This window comes from Oncorhynchus masou, chromosome 12 (genome assembly GCF_036934945.1).
Source record: "Oncorhynchus masou masou isolate Uvic2021 chromosome 12, UVic_Omas_1.1, whole genome shotgun sequence".
NCBI lineage: Eukaryota > Metazoa > Chordata > Actinopteri > Salmoniformes > Salmonidae > Oncorhynchus > Oncorhynchus masou.
The window spans coordinates 63759203-63777177 of NC_088223.1; the positions used below are offsets into that span (position 1 = coordinate 63759203).

At 43.3% G+C, this 17975-nt stretch overlaps 1 protein-coding gene and 2 pseudogenes across 1 annotated transcript; 2 read left to right on the top strand and 1 right to left on the bottom strand.

Moving 5' to 3' along the window:
- The first annotated feature begins 1019 nt into the window (after positions 1-1019).
- Positions 1020-1958, top strand: LOC135549381 (olfactory receptor 52N5-like). The gene has a single exon (XM_064979367.1). The coding sequence runs from the start codon at positions 1020-1022 to the stop codon at positions 1956-1958; it is 939 nt and encodes a 312-aa protein (XP_064835439.1).
- A 6621-nt stretch (positions 1959-8579) lies between these two features.
- On the top strand, positions 8580-12111 carry LOC135549382 (olfactory receptor 52N5-like; annotated as a pseudogene).
- A 955-nt stretch (positions 12112-13066) lies between these two features.
- LOC135549196 (olfactory receptor 5J3-like) lies at positions 13067-14936 on the bottom strand (annotated as a pseudogene).
- Positions 14937-17975: the final 3039 nt, after the last annotated feature.

Below are 17975 nucleotides of genomic sequence, written 5' to 3' on the forward strand. Positions count from 1 at the left end.
ATAAAATGGGCGGAGACCAGTCTCAAAATCAAGCACTAGTGTTTGTTCTCGAGAGTACTGAACATGATACAATTTACCTACAGGTTATAAACTGAACATGACGCCATTAGGTTTCGAACTGTCCCGTCTCTCCACCACTCCGGTACAATGGGAGTATAGTTCTCAAGCCTTCCTATATCCTACAGATAATTTATGACCAAGCCAAGGTATTCCTGTGTAGATAAGCATTCTAGCCAGTCTGACAAGGAACAGACAGTCATTGTTCTAATTCTTGATTATAATTACACACATTATATTTAGTACTAGGATTAAAAGAAAATTCATACATCTATACAGTAAAATAATAGTATTCTGATTAGTCAGTCCTGATGGAAATGTATACATAATTAGTCATTATTGATAAAAATCCCTTAACAAGTTGCCAATTATTTTTCCTAGAGTTTGATTTCACCAGAGGCCTCCAACCTTGTAACCATGTTTGGGAGTTTGGGTTGGGAGTGTTACCATGTTCAGGGTTTTGGATAAAAGGCTGTGATGCTGTTTCAGTCTTGAGGGGTGGAAGAGAACTCAGAAACCAAAGAGAGGACCCTGTGGAAGATCATCTCACCCTTTTTGTTAGTGTTATACTTCAACAATTTATGTCAGGGACAATCCTTCTTATGTTATCTTATGTGCTTGTTGTGATGCTGATGTTTTATGTTAGAGTTGAAAGTGTTATTGTGTCCATTGTATCTACATCTATTGAATTATACAACATTGAATTATAGTCAGTTGTTTGTTTTTGGTTACTTTTTTAACTTTTTCATTAAATAATTTGGTTAAATATATTGACAGTATTTGTTACAAAACAGTAAGTATTTAATGAGAGGCAGGGTAATGAACAAGGATTATCAAATTGTATTTGTTGCTTGGTAGATCTTTTCTTAAAGTCATAATACCACTAGTATTTATTTGGTATTTATTATTAAATAACATTATTACATTCTCCTGCAGGTTGTGACATTCACTCTGGGTGGCAAATGGAGAACCACACCTACCCTATGAACATGTTCCTCCTGGAGGGGTTAAAGGTCACTCAACAGTCCTCCTACCCTGCCTTCATCCTTCTCCTCATCATCTACATCTTCACGATGGTTTCCAACATCGGCCTCATACTACTAATCTCCATGGAGAGGAGCCTGCACCAGCCCATGTACATCCTCTTCTGCAACCTACCTCTCAATGACGCTCTTGGAGCCACGGTTATCATCCCTCGTTTGCTGAGTGACATATTTGTGGCAAGCGCAGAGCGCTACATTAACAACGTTGCGTGTGCCATCCAAGCATTTTGCGGCCACATGTTTGGCACAACATCACATACAATACTGATTATCATGGCCTTTGATAGATATGTGGCCATCTGCTACCCCCTGCGATATGCCACCATCATGACCAACAGGATGATCGCAAAACTGACTTTTTTTGCCTGGGGGTCTGCCTTTCTGCTTGTGGGGGTCCTCCTGGGCCTCACACTCAGCCTGTCACGATGCAGATCTGAAATCTTCAACCCCTTCTGTGACAATGTCTCGTTATTCAAGCTCTCCTGTGAAAGCGTTGTTATTAACAATATCTATGGACTCACTTTTACCATCCTACTCCTGGGGTCCTCCATAGGGAGTGTGACACTAACATACCTTAAGATAGCTATGGTGTGTATGAGAAACAAAAACAGGGTTCTGAATAGCAGGGCCTTGCAGACCTGCTCCACACACCTGTCTGTGTACATCATCATGCTGGTGTCCGGTTTCATCATCATCTTTCTCCATCGCTTCCCTCAGTGGGCCGACCACAGGAAACTGTCAGCCATTTTGTTTCATGTGGTTCCTCCTTGGCTCAATCCTATTATATACGGTCTGCAGACCAAAGAGATCAGACAGAAAATCTTCAACAAGTTTCAAAATAATAAAGTGACTGTATGATGAATGGTTGTAAGAAAAAAATATGTATTAATTCTTATTCTGATTTGTCTCTCTCTCTCTCCCTCACTCTCTCTCGTTATGAAAAGCCAACTGACATTGGTGTTGAATTGTTGCACCCTCTAGGCCATGGGTTCACATTTTCACTCGGAGGTCCCTTTCCAGCATTGGGGAACATCACCCCCCCAGCACATGTGCACATGTGTGACATCTATTTCTATGGGCACAGGCACTGTTCATGACACAAACTGTTCCCACCCCTCTTATTGGTGGAGAGAATTTAGCACGTCAAGCTAATGTACAGAGTAGTCATGGATTGTGCAACTTCAATTGTTTAGTTGAAGTGGATCTGGCAGCATTTTATCAACATGAAATCTTTTCATTTTTTTTCACTGACAAGCGAGCACTTAGACATGGTCATTTTCATGTTTTCATAAATTTTGAGAATTTTGGGGAATTACGTATACTAAAGCATTTGTAAAAATTCTATTTGACTAATTTTCAACGGAAATATGGGCAGGGTCTCTAGTTTTTTTTTGTGGGGGCCTTACCGTTAAACACTTCCGGACAATATTTTGTATTTAGCTAACTAATTCACTATCGCTATCACAACTTCCAAAACATGGATTCACGCAAAATGTGCCTTTTATGTTCAGTAAGGGATGCCACAATAACTGACAGAAAAGAAAGCTGTTCATGGAGCAGGAGTGTTTTAACCACCAAACATTTTAGAGGAGGGAGTGCTGTTGCGGTAAAGCAAGCGGTAGCGGAGCGCCAAGTCTAGGTCCAAAAGGCTTCTTAACAGCTTCTACCCCCAAGCCATAAGACTCCTGAACAGCTAATCAAAGGGCTACCCAGACCCCTCTTTTACGCTGCTGCTACTCTCTGTTTATTATCTATGCATGGTCACTTCTTCTCTACCTACACGCACATATTACCTCAATTACCTCGACTAACCGGTACCCCCGCACATTGAATCTGTACTGGTACAGTGCCCCCTGTATATAGCCTCGCTATTGTTATTTTACTGCTGCTGTTTAATTATTTATTACTTCTATTTTTTACGGAACACATTTTTCTTCACTTCTTAAAGCATTGTGGTGAAGTGCTTGAAAGTAAGCATTTCACTGTAAGGTTTACACCTGTTGTATTCGGGGCATGTGACAAATAAAATGTGATTTGATTTATGTTGGCCACATACCACACCCCCACGGGCCTTATTGCTTAAATATATACTGTATATAGTTTCCTGTTCAATCTGATTCATTTTAATGCTCCTACATGTATTGTACCTTTGCCTGTTCCTGATAATTACAGGGATCCACTAGGATCAGGGGTGGGCAAATTCCAGTCCTCGAGGGCCTGATTGGTGTCACAATTTTGCCCCAGCCCCAGCTAAAACACCTGACTCCAATAATCACCTAATCATGATCTTCAGTTTAGAATGCAATTTGATTAATCAGCTGTGTTTGCTAGGGATGGAGAAAAAGTGTGACACCAATCAGGCCCTCAAAGACTGGAGTTGCCCACCCCTGCATGGTGCTGCAATCATTACAAAATGTCTCTAACAGATCAAGAGGAAAGACAACTGTTTATCAAGTGCCACATTGTTTTTCATAATTTGTGCCACTTGAAAACCAAACCAAGAATCAAACTGAAAACACATTTGAAACCCTCATTTCAAAATGTTAAGTATTACAGAAAATGTCAACAAAGTGGAATTTCATAGTTGTCATGCATAGGTGTAATAGGTGGCAGGGAAGTCAGGTGCAGGAGAGTCAAATGGAGTGTAAAATGGAGTCTTTTAATAAAGTCCACGGAGTATGCTCCATAACACTAAATGTACATGAACAAACAAACATGGGTACGAGGACCCGACGCGCACCTATACAACAATCACACTACACTGACAATAAAACAACCTCTGACAAAGACATGAGGGGAAACAGAGGGTTAAATACACAACAGGTAATGAATGGGATTGAAAACAGGTGTGTGGGAAGACAAGACAAAACCAATGGAAAATGAAAAAAGGATCAATGATGGCTAGAAGGCCGGTGATGTCGAACGCCGAGCAACGCCCGAACAAGGAGAGGCAACAACTTCGGCAGAAGTCGTGACAGTACCCCCCCCCCTGACGCGCGGCTCCAGCTGCGCGTCGACACCGGCCTCGGGGACGACCCGGAGGGCGAGGTGCAGGGCGATCCGGATGGAGACGGTGGAATTCTGATAACATGGAAGGATCTAACACGTCCTCCACCGGAACCCAGCATCTCTCCTCCGGCCCGTACCCCTCCCAGTCCACGGGGTACTGAAGGCCCCTCGCCCGACGTCTCGAATCCAAAATGGATCGAACAGAGTACGCCGGAACCCCCTCGATGTCTAGAGGAGGCGGAGGAACATTACGCACTTCAGCCTCCTGGAGCGGGCCAGCCACCATCGGCCTCAGGAGAGACACATGGAACGAGGGGTTAATACGGTAATGAGTGGGTAGTTGTAACCTATAACATACCTCGTTCACTCTCCTCAGGACTTTAAACGGCCCCACAAACCGCGGATCCAGCTTCCAGCAGAGCAGGAGAAGGGGCAGGTTTTGGGGCGAGAGCCAGACCCTGTCCCCTGGTGCGAACACTGGGGCCTCACTGCGGCGACGGTCTGCGCCAATTTTCTCTGCCCAGGGCACGAACTTCGCCCACTCCCCCGGTCAATCCTAGCAATAAGACCGCAGAAACCTACCCACATCCTGGTTAACTCTCTCCACCTGCCCATTACTCTCGGGGTGAAAACCTGAGGTAAGAATAACCGAGATCCCCAGACGCTCCATGAACGCCTTCCAGACCCTTGATGTGAACTGGGGACCCCGATCAGACACTATATCCTCAGGCACCACATAGTGCCGGAAAACGTGTGTAAACAGGGCCTCTGCAGTTTGTAAGGCCGTAGGGAGACCGGGCAAACAGGACTTTGAAAACCGATCCACAACGACCAGGATCGTGGTGTAACCCTGTGAAGGTGGAAGATCAGTCAAAAAGTCCGCCGACGTTCAGGGATAACATCAGCACTGAAATTCACATCAACAATAACAACCTGCCCGGATGGAGCCCAGACAGTAGTTTGCATCTCTCAAGTCCTGTGCAGAACATGCTCATTTGCCCCTGCATGTCACATACACATGGTTAGCAGATGTTAATGCGAGTGTAGCGAAATGCTTGTGCTTTTAGTTCCGAAAATGCAGTAATCTAACCTAACAATTCCAAAACTAATACCTTATACACACAAGTGTAAAGGGATAAAGAATATGTACATAAAGATATATGAATGAGTGATGGTACAGAACGGCATAGGCAAGATGGAGTAGATGGTATCGAGTACAGTATATACATACAGTATACATATGATATGAGTAATGTAGGGTATGTAAACAAAGTGGCATAGTTTAAAGTGGCTAGTGATACATGTATTACATAAAGGTGCAGTAGATGATATAGAGTACAGTATATACATACAGTATACATATGAGATGAGTAATGTAGGGTATGTAAACATTATATTAAGTAGCATTGTTTAAAGTGGCTAGTGATATATTTTTTTACACCAATATCCACCAATTTTCATTATTAAAGTGGCTGGAGTTGAGTCAGTGTGTTGGCAGCAGCCACTCAATGTTAGTGGTGGCTGTTTAACAGTCTGATGGCCTGAAGATAAAAGCTGTTCTTCAGTCTCTCGGTCCATGCTTTGATGCACCTGTACTGACCTCGCCTTCTGGATGATAGCGGGGTGAACAGGCAGTGGCTCAGGTGGTTGTTGTCCTTGATGATCTTTATGGCCTTCCTGTGACATCGGGTGGTGTAGGTGTCCTGGAGGGCAGGTAGTTTTCCCCCGGTGATGCGTTGTGCAGACCTCACTACCCTCTGGAGAGCCTTACGGTTATGGGCGGAGCAGTTGCCGTACCAAGCAGGGACACAGCCCGACAGGATGTTCTCGATTGTGCATCTGTAAAAGTTTGTGAGTGCTTTTGGTGAGAAGCCAAATTTCTTCAGCCTCCTGAGGTTGAAGACGCGCTGCTGCGCCTTCTTCACGACGCTGTCTGTGTGAGTGGACCGATTCAGTTTATCCGTGATGTGTACGCCAAGGAACTTAAAACTTACTACCCTCTCCACTACTGTCCAGTCGATGTGAATAGGGGGGTGCTCCCTCTGCTGTTTCCTGAAGTCCACAATCATCTCCTTTGTTTTGTTGACGTTGAGTGTGAGGTTATTTGCCTGACACCACACAACGAGGGCCCTCACCTCCTCCCTGTAGGCCGTCTCGTCGTTGTTGGTAATCAAGCCTACCACTGTAGTGTTGTCCGCAAACTTGATGATTGAGTTGGAGGTGTGCATGGCCACGCAGTCGTGGGTGTTCAGGGAGTACAGGAGAGGGCTCAGAATGCACCCTTGTGGGGCCCCAGTGTTGAGGATCAGCAGGGTGGAGATGTTGTTACCTACCCTCACCACCTTGGGGCAGCCCGTCATGAATTCCAGTACCCAGTTGAAAAGGGCGGGGTCGAGACCCAGGGTCTCGAGCTTGTTGACGAGTTTGTAGGGTACTATGGTGTTAAATGCTGAGCTGTAGTCGATGAACAGCATTCTCACATAGGTATTCCTCTTGTCCAGATGGGTTAGGGCAGTGTGCAGTGTGGTTGCGATTGTGTCGTGTGGACCTATTTGAGCGATAAGCAAATTGGAGTGGTCTAGGGTGTCAGATAGGGTGGAGGTGATATGGTCCTTGACTAGTCTCTCAAAGCACTTCATGATGATGGAAGTGAGTGCTACGGGGCGGTAGTCGTTTAGCTCAGTTACCTTAGCTTTCTTGGGAACAGGGACAATGGTGGCCCTCTTGAAGCATGTTGGGATAGCAGACTGGGATATGGATTGATTGAATATGTCCGTAAACACACCAGCAAGCTGGTCTGCGCATGCTCTGAGGACGCGGCTGGGGGATGCCGTCTGGGCCTGCAGCCTTGCGAGTGTTAACACGTTTAAATGTTTCACTCACGGCTGCAGTGAAGGAGAGTCCGCAGGTGTTGGTAGCGGGCCGTGTCAGTGGCACTGTATTGTCCTCAAAACGGGTAAAAAAGTTATTTAGTCTGTCTGGGAGCAAGACATCCTGGTCCGCGACGGGGCTGGTTTTCTTTTTGCAATCTGTGATTGACTGTAGACCCTGCCACATACCTCTTGTGTCTGAGCTGTTGAATTGCGACTCAACTTTGTCTCTATACTGACGCTTAGCTTGTGTGATTGCCTTATGGAGGGAATAGCCACACTGTTTGTATTCGGTCATGTTTCAGGTCACCTTACCCTGGTTAAAAGCAGTGGTTCGCGCTTTCAGCTTCACGCGAATGCTGCCATCAATCCACGGTTTCTGGTTGGGGAATGTTTTAATCGTTGCTATGGGTACGACATTGTCAATGCACTTTCTAATGAACTCGCTCACCGAATCAGCGTATTCGTCAATGTTGTTGTTGGAAGCAATGCGGAACATATCCCAATCCACGTGATCGATGCAGTCTTGAAGCGTGGAATCAGATTAGTTGGACCAGCGTTGAACAGACCTGAGCGCCGGAGCTTCTTGTTTTAGTTTCTGTCTGTCGGCTGGAAGCAACTAAATGGAGTCGTGGGCAGCTTTTCCGAAAGGGGGGCGAGGGAGGGCTTTATATGCATCGTGGAAGTTAGAATAACAATAATCTAGGGTTTTACCAGCCCTGGTTGCACAATCGATATGCTAATACAATTTAGGGAGTCTTGTTTTCAGATTAGCCTTGTTAAAATCCCCAGCAACAATGAATGCAGTCTCAGGATATGCGGTTTCCAGTTTGCATACAGTCAAATAAAGTTTGTTCAGGGCCATCGATGTGTCTGCTTGGGGGGAATATATACAGCTGTTATTATAATCGGAGGGGAATTCCCTTGGTAGATAATGCTGTCGACATTTGATTGTGAGAAATTCTAAGTCAGGTGAACAGAAGGACTTAAGGCTTATTTGATATTGATATTTCTCTGTGCATTTGTAGCTCCTCATCTCTTTCCCATCCACACTGATTGACAAGAATAAATCATTAAAGATGTCTTCGTTGGTGATATGTGGCCATTTTTTCATATCGTCCTACCACTTTTGAATAATCTGAGGATTTGGCATAGACTTGCCATTTGACTTTAATCGGTTTTCCTTGGTATCATCCCACGACATTTTGACCTAGCTTGCTAAAGTTCGCAAAACGGCAAGAACGCCACAAAGGAATTCCTCCACGAAACAGAATGTTCGGACATTGTTTTGGTTACGGGATCTTAAATAAGGCAAATAGCAATATAGAATGGGAAGGCAGCCGTGCGTTTGGACAATTAATAGACACTTCAGTAAATAAAACCTGTCTTGTCTAGGAACGGAGTCTACGCAGACCGGTGCACCATAGCCAATCAGAGCTACAGTAGGCCTTCATGCAAACAATAAATTTGCCACACAGGCCTGCCATCCACTTTGAATTGGACTGTGTGTTTACAGGAAGTTGCAAAAGCACAACTTTAGATTATTCGAACGCATTTGCAAAAAGCGAAAGGAGAGGAGTCTTTGAAGAACCTGGCGAACATGTTGGATGTGTTCAACCATGGACCTGGAGAAGATGAGGATGTCATCCAGGTACACAATCACAAACTGGTAAAGGAAGTCGCACAGCACATCATTAACCAGGGCCTGGAAAACAGCCGGGGCATTTGTAAATCCAAACAGCATGACACGGTACTCATAATGTCCATTTGGGGTGTTGACCGCTGTCTTCCACTCATCTCCCTGTTTGATGCGCACCACATTGAATGCATTCCGTAAATCACTTTTCTTTTTAAACGTAGCTCCCTGTAGTCTCTCAAAGACTGACGACATAAGAGGAAGAACGGTTGTTGATGATAATGTTATTTAAACCCCGGTAATTGATACAGGGACGAATCCCCCATTCCTCTTTCCAACAAAGAAACCCGCTCCTGCAGGTGAAGTGGACGGCCGAATAAAACCAGCTGCCAGCGCCTCCTTAATGATCTGTTCATGGCTGCAGTCTCTGGACCTGAGAGAGAATACAGCCCTCCTCTTGGAGGAGTGGTGCTGTGCAGGAGGTCGATGGCACAATCGTAGGACCTGTGAGGAGGCAGTTCACTGGCCCTTCATTTACTGAAGACCTGACCCAGATCCCAGTAATCCCGAGGTACGTGGGAAAGATCAGGCTTGTCATCCCTAGCTGGGGGAACAGGAGAATCAGAAGCCTCCAGACGCGCAGGGCTGGAAAGATGTAGAGAAAGTTACTGGCAGGTGGACTGGCATGAAGGATTCCATCTCAGAACACTTCTCAAGGACCAGTCAATTTGAGGATTATGGATAGAAAGCCATAGATGTCCAAGAACCAGGGGAAGCTCAGGAGAGTCCAACAAATGTAACTGGATAAATTCCACATGATAATCCAGAACTCGTATCTGAATAGGCATGGTGAGTGGCTTCACCTTCCCAGACCCTAGGGGTTGACCTTCCAGCTTAGTGAGAGGCAGCCCCTGTTGGCGAGCTAATGTGTGATCCAGAAACAGGTGGCCCCAAAGTCTATGAAAGCAGGAATGTCCAACTGCCCATTGTCTCACCGCAGGTGAGAACCTCGCTGAGTCCGATCAGAAAGGCTGAGTGAAGTGCCTCTGTATACAACCACTTTCAACGGCAAGCGTCCGAAAGTCAATGGTGTAATCTGCTACCCTCCGGCTGCCGTGTCGAAGCACAATGAGTCTTTGAGCAGCGTTCCTGCCACTGATGGGGTGATCAAAAACCCTCTTCATCTCCTGGGTGAAGCTTTGACAATTAAAACAAATGTCTGATTGCTTCTCTCATATGGCCGTAGCCCAGGCCAGAGCCCGTCCTGAGAGCAAGGAGATGACGTATGCCACTCTGAAACGCTCAGTGGGAAACGTTGTTGCCTGCAGCTTGAAGGCCAGTGAGCATTGGAGCAGTAACCCACGACACCTCCCAGGATACCCCTCATAGCTCTCCTGTGCCGGGAGATGAGGCTCCCAAAGGGATGACGACGCTGAGCCGGTAGGGAGTGGAGGATTAGGAACAGCCACTGGTGCAGCAGCCGTTGCTACCGACTGTCCTGCCTGCAGAGTGGACACAAGAGTTCTTAAATCGCCCGACAATGTCTGCAGTCGCGCCTCATGGCGATCAATTTATTTTGTTTTTATTTAATCTTTAATTAACTAGGCACGTACATGCACATCCAATCACAGTGCCATTGTAGGTGAGAGCCGACCATAAATGGTGGAATTCGGAGTGTTCCTCGGATGACTAAAAGTCCATTGTAGACTTAGGACTACTATACCAATAATGCAAGTACGAACTCGATTCCAGGTGCATAGAAACACAGCAAGCAGGAGTAAGGATAAATCCAGAACTTTTACTTAGTCTTAACAGAAACAAGGCAACCGCACAAGAGCACACTAATAAAACATGAGACCTAAGCAAAGATACAGACCAACAAAGGAACCTAAATAACAAGGCAACCAGGTGAACAGAGAGGGTAATTAAACACAGGAGAATCCAATGAGTAATAATCAGGGTAACCTGAAATCTAGAAAACAGGGTAAGGGTGCCCTCCAGCGGTAACCTAGGGAAATAACAATCAAATAACACAGAAACTGTGACACTTCTGGCTTGTACCATCAGTTTTGTCTAATTCTTCTGCATCCGTTGGTACCATTAGTCTGTGTGTTTAATGGGGGCTGAGCTAGAAAGGTGTTTGTGAGACAAGGGCGGATCCTGAAGGGACCCAGGGCCAAGTCTTTGTACAAAAATGTCTGTAGAGTCTGAATGGTTTGAGCTGCAAACAATTAAAAGCGATCTATGAAAAGCTGGGACTCTCATGTGACATGTTGTGCTCTATATGACGTTCACAAGCTACACAATAGTCGTTAGAAGGTAAGGGTGGGGTTCTCCATAGAAGATCATAGAAAATCCCAGGACGTAGTGTCTATAAAACTGTAATAAGCTCACATAGTTGCTTTCACAAACTCCACACAGTTGTCACTGACTAGTTGGATATTTATTTCCCACTGAGCAAACCATTTCTGTACTTACAGCATTCATATAAATTCCTTTTTATCAGGTTTTTATAATAAAAACATATAAACATGCAGATAAATGAAAGTCAGATGAGTCTCGGGACTGATAAGGTTAAAGAAAACAAATCATGGATTACAATTCTTCTATCAAGTTATAAAATCCTGAACTTCCCTTTAATCTCTTAAAGGTCACTCAACATACCTCCTACCCTGACCTAATCCTCTTCCCTATCATATACATCTTCACCTCGTGGCCAACATCGGCCTCATAGTACTGATCTCCATGGAGAGGAGCCTGCATCATCCCATGTACAGTACATCCTTTTCTGACACTTGTCTCTTAATAACATAGCACGGCCAGGGGCTACAGCGATAGTCCTGGGGCATACATTGTCTGTTAGGGGACATTTTGACCGCAGAACCTGAGCGATATATCACTTGGAGTGTGTCATTCAGGCTTTCTGTGCTCATGTTTATGCAACGACATCACACACAGTTCTCATGATCATGGCCTTTGACAGGTATGTGGCCATCTGCAACCCCCTGCAGTACACTACCATCATGAACAGCAAAATGGTTTCAGGTTGTCTGTGTCTCCCTGGGGGGTAGCCATAGTCTGAGTGGGGATTCTGCTGGGCATCACAATCCACCAATCACGCTGTAGGTCTAACATATTTAACCCGTACTGCGACAGCGCCTCCTTATTCAAGCTCTCCTGCGAGACCGTGTTTATAAATAACATATATGTGTTAACATTTACTGTTATGCTGTTTGTCTCGTCCGAAGGCAGCATCAGTCTCGCCTATCTGAAGATTGTCATTGTTTGTCTGAGTAGTAGAAAAAGCTCTTTAAACAGCAAGGTCCTGACAACCTGTTGCACACGCTTACTGGTCTACCATATTGTGCTGGGATGTGGGTTTACCATTATCATCCTCCATCGCTTCCAAGCCTATGCAGACCTGTGCAAACTGAATAGTGTGGTCCCTACCTGTGTCAACCACATAATATATGGTTTACAGACTAAAGAGATTTAACAGAGGATATTTAGGGTGTTCACAGAGCCAAGGTAGCTGCAGGGTTTTGTGTTAAATCTGATGGGAAAATAAATAATATATAATATAATGAGAACTGTTCATAAAACAAGGGAGTTTCTTCTCAACCACCACCTGAGGGACCTGTAAGGGTTCTGTTGAATTGGATACTAACATAAGTTGAGAGCCATTATTTAATTGATGGTATGCATATTCACAGCATGTTCTAACAATTAAAACATACAGCTGCCCCGGATTCGGTTAGTACTGATGGAAAAAAATCCTAATGCATAATGCAAATCTACTCTAAAATACATAACTAGGAATAACACTACTACTATGTTTTCAAACTGACATTTATTTTAGGTGGTGCAAAGTTTTGGGGGGTGTTCCATGAATCATTTCTAGATTTAATTTCCGCATGCAAACCATCATAGAATATTTTATTGTGCAAATGTTTGTTTTAATTTGTGACGCTTACAGAGAAGGCAGAGGCACAAAACCAGAATCTGTTGGTACACTTTATTTGACAGTGTGCTATTTCTCTGATATTTAGGAATAATATTGTGAGATTGTAATTACACAATAATCACCTAACAATTACTGTTGTTTCTTTGGTATTGATTAAAAACAAGTATAATCACATGCCATTTAGTACTGTATCTGGTAGTTTGTACAATGCGATTGAACAGGACTTTACAGTTGTTATTTCGTTTTTATCAATAAACTTAAAACTATGAAATCAGATGTATACAGTTGTGCAACCTACACAATGAACCAAATGGTAAATACAAATTTTGTTTGGTTTCGTATATAAGTGCATGATAATGAAACATTTAGCTGTTCTGCTTTCCAAACAACAAACAATAATTGGAAACAGTGACTTTGCATTATTTTGGAATCTCTGAAAATTATCACACTTTTTAGCCCAAAGGAGTTTGTATTGAATGTTTTGCTGTCAGGACAGTGTGTTGAGTGTTTTGCGGCTCTGAGGTGAGACGTCTGTGTCGGCAGAAGGCCCTCTTGATGGCCGCTCTCAGCTCCTTGTTCCTCAGGCTGTAGATCATCGGGTTCAGGAAAGGAGTCAGAGCCGAGTACAGCACCGACACGATGATACGCACCTACAACAATAACACAACATGAATACAACATTAAGACAACCGCAATGCAACAATGATTCACACAACCACAATATAATAAATAACAATGATACGCACTTACAACATCAACACAATGTTATCTAACCTTATCACAACGTTATTAACAGTATGACCTTGATCATATTCAAACAGAAACATATACGTAGCATTATTAGGGATGGTTGGATTCCATTTAAATTCCAATCAATTCAGGAAGTACTCTGAAATGGAATGGAATTGTCCCCAATGCTGAAATCAGGATTTTCACAGCCTTGACACATTGACAAAAACCAACAATAACTGAAGTGCATCAATATGTTACAAACAATGAATACAACAGTGCCATCTCCTGGTGGGAATGCCTTTTGCGTACCATTAGACAACAGTGAATAACAAATCAGAGAGGACATGGGTCACCAGAGTAATGGCGCAAATATCAGTCAAACTCTACAGCTGGTGAATGTAAGATCACAGTGTTGACTGAAGGTTGTCTGATGGAAGACTTAAACAGTCCTTAAAACAGGGAAAGGAGGAATGGGGGAAAGAGGATGAAGGGGAGGGTCACCTCTGGAGAGAAGTTTCCCACACGGTAGGAGATATAGACAAATGAGGCAGAGCTGTAAGAAATGGACACAACCGTCAGGTGGGCGGCACAGGTGCTAAATGCCTTCAGTCGCTCTGCGGTGCGCATTTTAGCTATCTTCACACCGATGAGGATGTAGGAAGTGAGGATGAGCACACCAGTGGTGAGCAGCGCTACGAGAGCAGAAGACAGTGACACGATGTTGTCCACCTGAGTGTCCCCACACACCAGCAGCCTCACTGAGGACGGGTCACACCAGCAGTGGCGCACCACGTTGGGTCCACAGTATGAACGCTGCACTGCCATGCTAGTGGTTGGGAAGGTGCAGATGGCGCCGAAGGTCCATGCCCCAATGATGAGTAGCAGGCAGACGGGGCGGGTCATCACAGCGGCATAGCGGAGAGGATTACAGATGGCCACATAGCGGTCGTAGGCCATAGCGGTCAGCAGGGCGCGGCCGGTAACAGACATGTGGATGAAACAGTACATCTGGAGGAAGCAGCCGGGGACGGACACAGTCTTGACATCAGTCAGGAAGCCTGACAACATGTTGGGGATGGTGACCGTTGTGTAAATCATGTCCACGATGGACAGGTTGTGGAGGAAGAAGTACATGGGGGAGCCCAGCTTCGGGTCGGTCCGGACCTTTAGGACGAGATAAAGAAAGCAGTTAGACAGTGATGACATAGATAGGCCCAGCTGAGAGTTTTCCCTGACAACATGACTCGACCAGGGGAAACTCTGGGCCCAAGCCATAAATCTCAAGAGTTCTAAACTCCTGACTCCTGAGGAGTATAGTGTTGTCTACGGGCCCTTAGAGCAAATTCTAAGTGAAAGGACCTGAACAAAACCCTGTGATTACTTACACTAACTACAACTCATGGTCTCTTATAACATCATCTCTATCTAATGTTATTGTGATCTGGTTCTGGTTCTGGCTGTGTGTGTACAATGTACAGTACCAGGTAGATGATCATGATGTTTCCACCTAGGATGACAGTGTAGGCCAGCAGGAAGATGATAAACAGGACCATCTTCTTCTCCCCCAGACTGGCCAGGCCCTGGATGATGAAGAAGGCGACAGGGCTGGACTGGGTGCTGTTCATACCTCTGGGCCAGTGGGCCTGATAGGATCTCAGACAAACCTGGTGCAGACAGAGCGATACATTGATACCTTGTAGCCTACAGATAGAAGAAGCTCATTCTTAACAAACATGGCTTAGTACATTTATCTTCTTGTTATGAAAGTATCTACAATAATATATGGTGTAACTATAATTTCTATGAAAAGTGTTGCCTGTAGAAGCAAAAAATATAACTCTTATTATTTCAGATTCTCAACCTTGGTGATGTCAGAGTGGGGAAATCTATGATATATTCGATGTGATATAATACAAACATGTATACTAATTCATAGGAAGTGGTTCTCAATTATGTTCAGTTACAGGCCCAATACAGTCAAAATTCTGTTTTCCTGTGTTTTGTATCATATTTTACAGCTGATAAAACGCAGACTGTAAATGTGTGAAGAAATTTGATGAGTATTATTTCCTGATAGTTGCTAGTTGAAAATACAATCTGCACAGGACCTTCTAATCGGGAGGTTTTACATGGGTGGAGTTTTGTATGGATCGAGGCAGTATAATGCCTCGATCTATACAACTGGGAACTTGGAACTACAACTTCCATCTTCAGTGTGTTCATGACAACTGCGAACTCGGGGAAAATTAGCTCATACTGGGAATCATTGTTTTGAAGAGTTATCCAACTTGGAATTCCAAATTGGAAACTGGCATTTTTCTTGCCCTCTGACTTTGCCACCTGGAGGTCACTGACATCATGATTTTACTTTGTTTTTTTCCAAGTTCTCAGTTGTCCAGAAAGTAACATTATTAATGGTCAGCTTTAATATTGCAGATAGATTGTAACATCCATCAATGTAATTGTCTGCATAATTTATAATCCCCCACATATAGTTTTTGTAAATAGTAAATATATATACATACATACATAGCCACATATGCACAAATATACATACATATAGTAACATTTGTTAATATAGACCAATAACAAACAGTTCCAAACCTTTTTGCCAAAAACAGATTACCGTTCAGATGACATATTCATCCCCCTCCCCACTCAGACCACTCCCAGATAGTCCGAGATAAATTATTGTTTGAGAAATAGTTTTTTGCTGAAAAGCTATTTTTGGTTCTTTTTGACAATTTGTATGGAAAAATATATATAAGTATATAAAAATATATCAGGTACTTATTTGTTAGCCAGAAATGATTTGATATTGAAATAAAAATGCCTGCATTCGGCCTTTAACAAATCCAACCAAAAGATTGAACGCTGATTTCAAATGTGTTAGTGAATGCAAATATTGTGCACTAATCTGTTGAAATCTGATTACTATAACATAAAAGTTCGTAAACAAAACACACATTTACACTTAACGCTCATTTCTAAATAATATCTCTATGAGTTATCTATATAAATTCACATAGTGTTTCCTAAGGAAGTTTTTTCAGACAAATCCACAAATCCAACTTTGAAAAAACAAAATCTATACGATAGTTTTGCAGTATTGGAGGGTTAACCTCTTACCTGAGTGAGTGCAGGTCACACTCAGTGATCTTGAAGCTGAGCAGCTTCTTAAATACAATTATTTTACCAGCATCCCATAGTCCCTGTTTTTCCACAGGATGATGTGAGAGGCCGAAGGGACTTGTTATTTATCTAGTTTGTACGTCTACACTACATTCATTAAAGAACTTTCCCTGGAATAATTCAACAAGAGAACTCCAATGCAACGTGTTTACATTAAACTCTAGGTAAATTGCATCATTACAGAATATTAATCATAAAAAGTAATTTAGCTACTGTATTTAACTCTAATTGGTGGTGTTTGTGTGTATACTTCTCTGGTGAGTAATTAGGTATGGCCTCATTAGCTGCAAACAGATGTTAAATTGGGATTTTGTTACTGGTGGAACTGTCATAAAAAAAACATGTTTAACAACTCTTACTGTGCACTGTCTTCTATTCCTACGGTGGATGAACAAAGGCCAGAATTCAACTGTAACACATGGCATTGTACTTATGACTCTGAGAATATACATTATTTACTTAGGGAACAGAAACAAATAACTAAACAACTGGACATAAGCAGAAAAAGAGGCCTCAAGGCAAATTTCAAATGACAGACCTTCAGATAAATCAGGTTTTACTCTCCCACAACCTTGTACAATATCAACATTAGAATACCCTTCTGTAAGGTCCTCTTCCTTTATGTTCTCTTCTTAAATGTACAGTGCCTTTAGAAAGTATTCACCCCCTTGGCATTTTTCCCATTTTGTTGCCTTACAACCTGAAATTAAAACAGTTTTTTTTGGGGGGGGGGGGGTTGTATCATTTGATTCATGCAACATGCCTACCACTTTGGCGATGCAAAATATTTTTTATCGTGAAACAAACAAGAAATAAGACAAAAAAACTGAAAACTTGAGCATGCATAACTATTCACCCCCCCTAAAGTCAATAATTTGCAGCAATTACAGCTGCAAGTCTCTTGGGATATGCCTCTATAAGCTTGGCACATCTAACCACTGTGATTTTTGCACATTCTTCAATGCAAAACTGCTCCAGCTCCATCAAGTTGGATGGGTTCCTGCTGGTGTACAGCAATTTTTAAGTCATACCACAGATTCTCAATTGGATTGCGGTTTGGGCTTTGATTAGCCCATTCCAAGACATTTAAATGTTTCCCTTAAACCACTTTAGTGTTGCTTTAGCGGTATGCTTAATGTCATTGTCCTGCTGGAAGGTGAACCTCCATCCCAAGTCTCAAATCTCTGGAAGACAAACAGGTTTCCCTCAAGAACTTCCCTGTATTTAGCACCATCTATCATTCCTTCAATTCTTACAATTTTCCCAGTACCTGCCAATTAAAAATATCCCCACAGCATGATGCTGCCACCACCATCCTTCACTGTGGGGATGGTGTTCTCGGGCTGATGAGAGGTGTTGGGTTTGTGCCAGACATAGCATTTTCCTTGTTAGACAAAAATATCAATTTTAGTCTCATCTGACCAGAGTACCTTCTTCACTACGTTTGGAGAGTCTCCCACATGCCTCTTATT

Bases quoted from the DNA above. Each gene is read 5' to 3' on its own strand.
- LOC135549381 (XM_064979367.1), top strand. From the start codon at position 1,020: ATGGAGAACCACACCTACCCTATGAACATGTTCCTCCTGGAGGGGTTA.